This window comes from Melampsora larici-populina (assembly GCF_000204055.1).
Source record: "Melampsora larici-populina 98AG31 unplaced genomic scaffold MELLAscaffold_48, whole genome shotgun sequence".
In the NCBI taxonomy this organism is placed as follows: Eukaryota; Fungi; Basidiomycota; class Pucciniomycetes; order Pucciniales; family Melampsoraceae; genus Melampsora; species Melampsora laricis-populina.
In genome coordinates, this window is record NW_006768812.1 from 690,226 (window position 1) to 701,269 (window position 11,044).

The 11,044-nt window shown below is 35.5% G+C and overlaps 2 protein-coding genes across 2 annotated transcripts; both read right to left on the reverse strand.

Annotated features, from left to right (window-relative positions):
• Positions 1 to 689: 689 nt before the first annotated feature.
• On the reverse strand, positions 690 to 3,889 carry MELLADRAFT_50057 (uncharacterized protein; the record flags this gene model as incomplete). Its single annotated transcript, XM_007415097.1, has 4 exons — positions 690 to 1,555; positions 1,647 to 1,865; positions 1,959 to 2,188; positions 2,280 to 3,889. The coding sequence occupies 4 exons, from the start codon at positions 2,665 to 2,667 to the stop codon at positions 1,055 to 1,057; spliced, it is 1,338 nt and encodes a 445-aa protein (XP_007415159.1).
• Positions 3,890 to 5,342: 1,453 nt separating this feature from the next.
• MELLADRAFT_45103 (uncharacterized protein) lies at positions 5,343 to 7,665 on the reverse strand (the record flags this gene model as incomplete). Its single annotated transcript, XM_007415096.1, has 11 exons — positions 5,343 to 5,884; positions 5,999 to 6,064; positions 6,133 to 6,274; positions 6,343 to 6,412; positions 6,491 to 6,525; positions 6,608 to 6,666; positions 6,738 to 6,908; positions 6,973 to 7,096; positions 7,198 to 7,354; positions 7,423 to 7,432; positions 7,532 to 7,665. 11 exons carry the CDS (start codon positions 7,556 to 7,558, stop codon positions 5,864 to 5,866), a joined length of 882 nt encoding a protein of 293 aa, XP_007415158.1.
• Positions 7,666 to 11,044: the final 3,379 nt, after the last annotated feature.

Consider the following 11,044-nt stretch of genomic DNA (forward strand, 5'->3'; position numbering starts at 1 on the left):
GACGAAGAAGTAAAGATCACAGATCTATGCTTTGAGGAAAGACAATTGAAGTAGAAGAACGTTAAAAGGGGACGGCTGAGTTCTAAAGTATAGGACAAAGCACGTAGATGCTTTTAAGTAGTAATTCTAAATTGTTCTTTCAGAGAAATGCAATAATGGGATCTTTAAGATAAGAAAAAAGAAGTTTGATAACAGAAGGTTTGAAAAGACAAAAGATGCGAAAACAAGTTTTAAGCAAAAGTAAAGTGATAAAAGATAAGATACCAAAAGTTTGAATAACAAGAGAATCTTTCGATATTTATACAAAGTGATTGTCAAGGCACAAACAGCCGATGACATCAATGAGACAAAAAAAAAGGAAGGCGTACAAAGTAAAAGGCTTGTGCGCCTTGCTGAGATATAATCTAGCTGGTTTACAAATGAGGGCCAGGCTAGTTTATAAGGTAACGGTATGGTATCTAATTAGTATAACGACCGTTGTAACCTATTGTAGTTAGGACTAAGAAGTAGCCCTGCTACACTTGTGACTGGCAAACTTTCATATATGTAAGGTGCAATTTTCTTCTTCTTTGTTCATAAATACACAGCTCATCAATCAATCATTAATCAACATTCAACATACCAAAATTCATTTTACAATACCAATCTCAACTGTTTATATTTTATCTTTTTGATCATCAAGTTAAAATAATTTAAAAAAAAACTAAAATCAAATTTTGAAACATTAGCAATTATAAAATTAAGCAAAACAAATCTATTATGAATAAAACAAACAGATATACTTTATATATATATCAAGATCAAGATCAAGATCATTAAATTCTGATACCAAATAAAAAATCAAAATCACAAAATCTTAACCCAACACAAAGTCACAAGACAAGTTGAACAGAAAAAACAAAAACAGAAAAAACACAACAACAAGTTGAACAAAAAAACCAAAACCAAACCAAACCAGAACAACAAAACAAAAAACCCAACCCAAACTTCAAACCAAACCTCAAAGTTAAACCCTAAACCAATCTACTCCTTCAAATTACAATCAATCAATCAATCAATCAATCAACCCATTCCTTCCTTCTAAATTCTTTTCTACTTCATGATCTTGACACGATTGATGAGTTTGATCTGAAGAAGGTGAAGAAAGTAAATTTAAAGAATCAGAAGAAGGAATAGAAACCAGATCTTCATGATCCATTAACCCCTCATCAGTACCACTAGTACTATCACTACTACAACTCAAGATCTGTTCTTCGAATCTATCTGGTCGATCTCTAATCTCTTTCTTAACCAAACCCAAATCGGAATTCGAAGTAAAAGTAGACTTTGAACTTGTTTTAATTAATTTTCGTTCAATCGATTTCTTTTCAGAAGAAGCGATTAATTCTAATTGATCAGCTTGAATTGGATGTCGATAAGTTTTACCTAATCGATCTGCCCAAGTAAAGTATTGACCATAGTTACATGTGAAGTGTAAATGATGTAAAGTATGATGAGATGGTCCATTGATGATATGTTCAAGTGGATGACCAACAATTAAATCTGAATCATGAATCTTTCGAAAAAAAAAAAATCATCAAAAAAGAAAATCATCAGTATACAGAATTCTAAAAAAAAAGTAAAAGTTTAATTTAAAAGGAACTTACCAAGATACTCCATAAGTTTACAAAAACAAAAAGTGAAAGATAAACAGATTTATGTAATGGAAAGATAAAGATAAACAAATGATAAGGTAATGATTGAAGAAATCCATCTAATGGATTAAATGCATAAGAAGCAAAAGGGGTTGGAATGATCCATTTATGATGAGCTTTATGTATATATTTATAAATTGAAGGTGTATGAATCCAACGATGAACTAAATACTAAAGCACATCAAAAAAAAGTCGAATCAGTTCAAATCTATTATTATTATTTTTTTGATAAAAGGGAAAGGAAAAAAAAACGGGTGAACAAACAATAGCTAGATCTGTAAACCATAAAAAGAATAATTGACTAAAGATTAAATAAGTCCAACCACCACCTAAATGGAAATCAGCTTGAATCAAAGAATTTAACCAATTTGGAGTATGATTGATTTGATGATGTTGATGATTTATGAAATTAAATAAGTTTAAACCCATTTGATAAATCCAATTAATTAAAGCTGAAATAGGTAAACCACGAAAATCGTTCACATTATCATAAACTAATCAAACCAAAAAAAAAAAACACCATAAGTTTTTCACGAATTTTCTTTATAGAAATGAATAAGAAAAAGAAGAAGAAACCAAACCAACGTAAACTATAACCTCTAACTTCAGCCAAAAAGATAGGTAAAGTAAGAATGATCATAGGACCAATAGCACGTAAAGAAGCATAAATCTCAAGTTGAATTTGATTTTTTAAAAACCTAGGATGATTCATTAATCTATGATCAAATAAAAAATAAAATGAAATTAAACCTAAACTCAAATAAAGGATTGGAACTGAGATGAGTGCTAAAGAAGAAATCGAAATTGATTGACGAAAGAGATTTTGACGATTGAAAGTTGATAAATGATTTCTTGTTAGATTCGTTTGGTTTATGTTTTGAAATGATTGATGGTTTGATGAATTGATGGGAAATGCTTTTGACCAAAGATAATCGAGAAAGATCTCATCTGCTTTGTTTAAGATGATATCCATATGGTATGTATTTGATTTGATTTGAATCAACTCTTGATGTTTTGATTTGGGGTCTTGAAGGTAAACAAGGATTGGTAAACAAGGATCTTTGATTGAGATTGGTTGTTATGATTGATTTTTGTATCTTTGATTTGATTTGATTTGATTTGATTTGATGGAAATGGAAATGGATTTAATCAAGTTAAAGGGGTGAATCAGATTGGAATGATGGAAATGATTAATTAGTATTTTCAAGATTTTCTTTTGATTTGTGATTTGTGATTTGTGATTCTTTTAGACGAGATCATCCAAATTAAAAATCGAATATGCTCTAGAACTCTAGAAAATCGTAAAATAACAAATCAAATCAAAAAGAAAAATAAAATAAAAACTAAAACAACTTTCTTTAAAGATACAAAATCTAATTAGAATAGAATCTGGTTGAAGAAAGAGAGAGAGAGAGAGAGACATGACAGATCGCATTTTATAGCCAAAAAAAAAAGACAAGAAGTTCATCCAAAAAGGTAATTGACTTTACATCATCATCATCAAGCATCATCATCATCTCGTTACATCTCCATTCAGAATTCAGAATTAGAATTAAATAAATAAATCATCTATAATAGAGAAATCAAGTAGATTGATTGATTTTAAAGAAAGGAGTACATACCATACCATACATCTCACCATCTTCACAAATAATTAGCTTGGAACGATCAAAACCAAACCACTCATTCGAACTTCATAGTGTTTATCTCCGAGCTAATTGATGAATCGATTGATTGATTGATCGATGAGTTTGTCAAAACTATTAAATCAAATTCAAAAGAAATCATCACATTCAAGGAAGGAGAAGACTGATTACATAAGTTGGTCTGGTCTGCTCAATACTACAAAAACCTTCATGTCTATCATCACAACTAGATCAACTACTGATACATAAACCTCATGCCGGTGTCGAAATGGGATAAAAACTTTGATGTCCACGGTGTCAGTGTTCTTTTACGACCGGATGGTGATAAGTAAACTGAATGATGATGAGCGGAAAGGAAAACCCACTTGAAAATTTCGCCAAGTGATCTTTTGACGTACAATGGCGTCAAGGGGGAACCCAGAACATGATCACTTAAACATGAGATCTGTTCTTGAATTCTACATGAAGAACTTTGAAAACAAAAGCAACTGATCATCTATGTATTGTATGCTCCTCCAAAGTGTGAAATCCAATCTTATCGATGTGTTTATATCAAGGTGTTGAAGTTAGAGTGAAAAAATGTCATTCAAGATCATGACTCAAGACTCAGGAGAAGTCGATTCGAAAGAAACTCAGATCAAGAGAAAGAACCGATTTCGCAAAATAAAAATCAAACTCATCAACATCCAAGAAAACAAAAAACATTCAATAATCCGATTCCTTTGCTTTCCATCTCTTTAAAATTCATTGTGCAACACAAAAAATTAAAGTTTAAAAATTTCACAGCTGTGAACTGATCCTTTACATACTACATCGTACAGAAACAAACTCATCCGAAGAAGTTTTACAGTACATACAACATTTTCTTCCAAGTTTTTCATATTGCAGATCTATTTCAAGTGAGTACGAAAAAACCCTCAGAAGTTCTAAGAAGTGATCGTCACTCCATACATTGTACATATGTAAACCAAAAATAAAACTCTACCAAATGCATGCATTTGAGCCTGAGATCTAATGAGATTGCATGTTCTTTCGGGGGTTTCATATTTGAACCATACACTCTTATACGACTTTCGGGAATGTTAAAGATTACATAATTTTTAATCTTTACTATCTATTTAAATCTCAATCCTTTTTTTTCATCGGTATTCTATACATACATATACATATTTCTAATTGAAAAATGAAACATGATAAGGATTTTACAAGATGCGGTATTTTTTTCTAATCGTATTCTATGCCAATACCAAAGATCTCTTGTTACAGTCATTTAAGAAAAGCTTGCCCCAAATTGCCCGCAAAACTCAAGCGAATTGGCGGGGAATTTGGGGCAAGCTCTTCTTAAATGACTGTATATTCAAGTCTTGTTTTCTAAAAAGAGTGAATCTTGTTGACGTGATAGTGATTAGGAGTGTTCAAAGCTGAAAACTTGACATTTTGAAAGAGATTTTGAAGCGAGAATTTTGAACTGTGATTTTTGTACAGATGAACATTGATTCTCGTACAGATATGATCAGAAGGGAGTATCACTGAGTATGGATGTGCCCCCCTATGATTTTGAAGTGGAGCAAACCTGAGCAAACTCCAAAGCTCAAGATACACCCATACATATCTGGACAAGAATCACAGTTTTTCTGTACAAGAATCACGGTTCAAAATCTTTTGCTTCAAAATCTCTTTCAAAATATGAAGTTTTCAGCTTTGAACACTCCTATTGTAAAATCTATGAATAAAAATCATGAGGTGTTTATAATTTGAAACCGTACATCTCCATAAGCATATGCAAGATAATCATTCACTGTGAGATGTTAGATGTTAGAGCCCCTGAGTTCAATCCTTAACACCTCATTTAAACCACTGTCTTGGATTCCTGTTTCGAGCTCTGTTCTACATACAGCAAATTGAATTGGTTTTTGATCATCTATAATCACAAGTACATTATAGAATGAATTTTCTTGTTGGTGAAAGTTTTCTTAAATTCCAATCATGATATATATATTTTCTATATCAAAATCTCAATCAACTGATAAAGACTACGTAGTAAGTTAAATAAATGAGTGTCAAACAGTCCAACACCTCCTCTCGCCAAAGAAAAAACACACAACTAAAACAATAATAACACATCTTTCCTCAATTAGAAAAAAAAATTCACACACACACACACGAACAATAAAAGAACTTTTTAAGACGATTAAAATAAATTGGTTTTGTGTAAGATTTTGGAAAAAAAAGAAAGAAAAAAAAAAGAAATTCCTCAAATCAATCTCAACCATTCAGTTTCCAATCCTGATCAAACAGTACGATTCATGATATATATATATATGTATAATCTATGTGATGAAATTGATGATGATGATATTCACAAGTGAAGAGATTGAAGGATGCACAATACTTATAAAGACTAACACATAATACTGATGAGATCTATGGATTAAAGTCCTCCTGTTCCCTCTCTGAGATGGTTTTACATTTCATAGCAACGGTCATGAAGAGTCTAGATTGAAACTTCCGGGAAGAACTCAATTATTGAAGTTCAGTTCCATCCTAACAGAAATATACAACAGAAGATCATCATCTTGTCAGTCAGTTCGTCCGACAAATTATTCATAGCCACACTGTAGTGAGATGCAGATCGGAAGGATAGAGACATAAACTTACGAAATATGGATGCGTGAGCGAAGTTTTGGCTGAGGCTCGTTTGGCTGGATCATAAATCAGCATTTTCTGACAAAGTCAAAGAGATCGATGTTCAGTGAAGAGCATCGATTTAAAGAATCTCATCAACCGCTTACCGAGATCAGATCCACGCTGACCGAGTTCGAATTCGGGATTTGAGTCTCGATATCCTTAGCGGACCATTGTGGGAAGCCAGGTTTGTAATCTGGTAGAGATTGGACACCTGGCCAAGAAGTTTCGTTGGGGGTACCCAACAAACTAAAAAAAGAGGTATCAGAAGTTAGTGATGATCATCTCAAGATACAGTGGGAAGAGAGACTGCTAACCGGAAGATTCTGAAAATCTCATCAATCTCCGAATCGCCGGGGAACAAAGGCTGTCGGGATATCATTTCGGCTAGAAGTGACAAAAGTGTTATTGAATAATGCAGATTTGAACAAAGTCATACGCTACAAGTGATAATTGAAAACATACCAATGATACATCCCACTGACCACATATCGACACCCCTGGCGGGTAAAGTCAAAAGTGAAGCTTATGCTAGTCAGAAAATCCCAAAGATAGATTGAATCCAAGATCCTATCAACATACGTAGAATAGTGACGACTACCCAACAAGACTTCAGGCGCCCGGTACCAAAGCGTCACAATCTATAAGAGGTATATATATCTCATCAGAATGATACTAACTTTGATTTATAGATCAGTGTTAAAGATCTCACCTCGTGCGTGTAACTTCGTAATGGAATACCAAAAGCTCGAGCTAATCCAAAGTCTGCTAACTTCAAATTACCCTCCTTATCAATAAGTAAGTTTTGTGGTTTCAAATCTCGGTGAAGAATACGATGACCATGACAGTAGCAAACTCCTCGACATAATTGAAAAGAGAATTTCTAATGCAAATCCAACAAAAGAGTCAGTGAAAGTAGTAAATATATCAAGGGGATTAGTGTTTACCTTTACAATCCCCGGGCCCATCCCTTCTCCGTCCCCAACTTTGTCCATGTATCGTTTGAGATCAAGGTCTAAGAACTCAAAAACTAAGAAAAGTTTGGCTTCCGCGTGACAAATGTCAAGGAGTCTATGATAAGATGTTGAAAAATGATCGACATGTTATTGAGAGTGGTAGACTATGACGCGTCAGAAGATCATATACTGATCTCAAAGCGGAAGAAAGCTAACCTGACAATGTTTTCATCATTCATTTCCTTCAAAAGACTAATCTCACGAATAGCAGTACTTGGAACTCCCTCGTCTTCAGCCTCTAGGCGGATCTTTTTGAGTGCTACGATCTCTCCAGTGCGCAGGTCTCTTGCTTTATAGACTACCCCGTACGTGCCTGTATAGGATCCAACTCAGGATTAAGATCTCAAGCAAGAAGATCAAGGAGCCAGATTGAAAGCTTACCTTCACCAACCTATTCACCAACGCAGCAGTCACGACGAGTAGAAAAAGGTTCAAGCCAGATTAGCTGTCAAAAGCAAATGAAGGGCCGGTGAAGCGGGGTAAAGGTTACCTTCTCAAGTCGATTGTAGTTTTCCATATCGTTTAAAACTAAAGTGATATTATTAATCCGTGATTGCTGATCGTATGGTGTTTTTTCTTGGATGAGAATTCGGATGAAGAGATAGAGTAAATTGCCCTTTCAATAATAAAGCCGTTGACCAATTCCAGGGCTAAACTCTGATCTGAATTTAAATTTGAATCCCATACTCACCGTCGGATCGGATACATGGATCTACATACATGTACCGCCCGCCAATTAAATTGACAAAAGGCAATACCCGCTTGTGACATATGCACCGACAGACAGGTTGGGGGAACCAGATTGATTGAGAACCACTCCATGCATATCTTGATTCTTGGCAGCTTGAGTTGTAAAAGCAACACAGCAAAAATACATATCTGAAGCACAGGTCTTCTAGGCACCTTCAAACTTCTCTTGGATACAAGTGATCCTGGCTACATTTCAGTATCTCAAGGTGGTGATCAACAGCAGTCTCTGATTCCCCTAAGAGTTCAGTTGTGAAAGGTTCAAGTGGTTTGGCTTCAATTTGGAAAAGTGTAAAAGGTAATAGGAATTCTTTGATAAAAGCTAGGGTTTCACCAGTGACAGCTTTGATGAAATGTATTCAGACGGACGCTTGATTATTACATTTTGTGAATCTTTGATGACACTGAATCACTTTATGCTTTATTAAGGGTTTGCTATTATTTGATTTAGGAAGGCCTTCCACGTATTCTTGTGCTCTTAGTACTCGGCTTTAGCACCCTGGCAGAAGAAAGGTCCATGATTACATCATTGGCCAGGACATGTATAACCCAACCATGGTGGAAAGGGTGATGTATTATGATCAGATGCTCAGATGATTCTCTATTCATATAAGAGGAGTGAGCAATTTCTGATGTTCAAGGGTTATGTATAGAAAATCTGGTTGATAAATTAGTTGATAAGAAAATATATGCTCATGATTTTGGACAATCTTTTGACTAGAATATTGCGAGAATTGCAATAAGACGGGATCATGTGGAGAAGAATGATAAAAACTTGGAATGCAATTACATCAAGTACAACATAGATATTAATTGTTTAAATGGTGTGATAGAACGGATCCATGTTCAGACCATCATCATCACAATCCCCATCCAGTAAACCTTTGCCATCACCTGCTGAAACTCCAAGGCCTTTTACATATATGTGAAAGGGTTAGGGGTTAGGGGTTGGGAATTAGTTGTTTTATTCTATTAGTGTTTGTGTTTTCAAGATTCCATTGTTAGGTTAAATCATGTTCACGGTTTTCAACCATTGCCTCTTTCTTCAATTTTCCATCTATCATAGGTAATTGTGCTCATCCAAACCTTTATCAACAAGTCACTCTGCACTTTCATTGTTGGTTAATTTAGTTTTTGTTTCCCTCCCTCCCTCCCTTCCTTGTAGTTTGGCATTTTCTTATTGTAGTGTTAGGCCACCACTAGGGTATCAGCTATTTTTCTCACACGGTAACTTGCTCAGGCCTCCTGGGTCTGTCCAGTGTTTCAGCAGATTAAACTCTAGTCTTTGAAACTACATAGAACTATTGTGTATAATTAATCTCTTCCGGAAATTTTGTCAATCAACATGCAAGAAATCTTCTCCTGCGTGTTTCAAGTGACGGCAATAAACCTTGATCAATTAAGGTCTTCAGCATGCACACCAAAAGAAATTCCCATCAACTCATAAAAATGTTTTCTACCCCTAACTTGACTGAGTCCATCCTCAAAGTGCAGACATCCTCTGGATCCAGCAGAGGAGCAACTTACAACTTAAACCCAAATCCACACGTGATGAGAGTGCAAGATTACAGTTCTTTGGCTTTCTTGGATTCCATCTCCCTTCAACACTCCACCACCCACTATTTCAAAACTTCTGACAGAGCCATATTTCTCTGCTTTATCTTGTACATGTGGTTTCTGAAAACCTTGCATAATTATAGAAATCTGTAGCTTCAGAATGAATTTGAATCAATGTAAATTTTGAAAGTTTTGATTGCACAACTGTGGTTCATATTTTTTTGCTGAGTGCTGGATTAATGCTGCTTTTTCATCAAAGTTTATTCTACATTTGTATTGCTGGAGCTATCTACTAGTTGTTATCAAACCCCTACTACTGTTGTTGACAATTCCAATATTAGCTGTGTTCAAACCTAACCCGGTTGCACAAAAGCCTGGTCATCTTCTTGGCTGGAAGCTGTCAAGAGCTATTGATAGATACACAAGGTTACCAACAAACACCGTGTCCCGGTAGTGTTTGCTCGTTGACAAGCGCGCACAACTTCCCTTTCTGCCTCAAAGGGAGTCGGAGTGCGCTCATTGCTGAGCAAACCCTACACGGACACGGTGAAAAACACAACTGGGTGTACCAGTATTTTGTGTCAAACAGGTTAGGTTTCAACATGGCTATTGGTGATTGGACACAGAACTCCTGAGATTTGGTGTGTTTTCAAAAAGGTACGCCAATCCCAATTTTATCAATTTCTCTGAGTCAGAGGCGCGCCAGGCATGTTTTTCACATTGCACCCCCAACCTGGATTGGCTCTCACAAATTGATTTGACCCACATGAACATGTATGTATATGTAGTTGCAACAGGTTTGAATTTTTAGAGGCTCAGTAGTCCTATGCTTTTGGAAACATAAAAGAAGTTGTAAAAGTTGGAATACTTATACAGTAGAATCACAAAAGAGAGAAATAGAGACAGCTGGAATGGTGAATCTGGGTTGATAGGAAGAGAAAGGTTGTCCGGCGCTGCAAGACAATATCCAAAAGTTTTCTCATTTGATTGATTTGTGTGCAACAAAGGAAATTGGGATTTGAGGGATGTTCAGACTGGTTTGATTTTGTGGCTTATTAATCTTCTTAAATCCGGATTCACCCCCCCAAAAGCCTTATACCCTGTCATGACGGCAAGGTTTTCAGCAATTTGGGTGAGTGAACACCAGGATCTCGCCGCTTCCCACTTACGACTCACAGAAGTGCAGCCATGGGTAGCTTTGATTGATGAGAAATTATTGGCTCTCATCCCACGCTATTTATATCCTTTCCCTCCCACCTTTGGTGGCCAATATATTTACGGAAAGCATCCACCTGTGGTGAGTGCTTTTAGCGCATGCTTGCTTTTAGAAATCCACATTTCAAAAGCAACAATCTCACCAATCCCGACATTTCCAACTTCATTGCATTTGATTTTCTACAAGGCTGCTTTGAAAGCAGTCACAGTTTGCATCAAAATCATCAATTGCTCCGAGACAAATCATTATTGCCACATCACTAATTTCTTCCATTGAAAAGCCTCACGTGGTCAATTGTTTCTGCTTTCATTGCATTCGCTTTTCTAAAAGCCTACCTCAAAAGCATCAGTCACGGCGAGGCAAGTCATTGTTCTCATGTGACTGATTTCTTTCATCAAAAATTATCCAGTGAATTGTTTTTGTTATCAGGTGCAATCGGTGACATGCTTTTGAAAATGGTGATCTAAGCACCAAGCTTCTTTT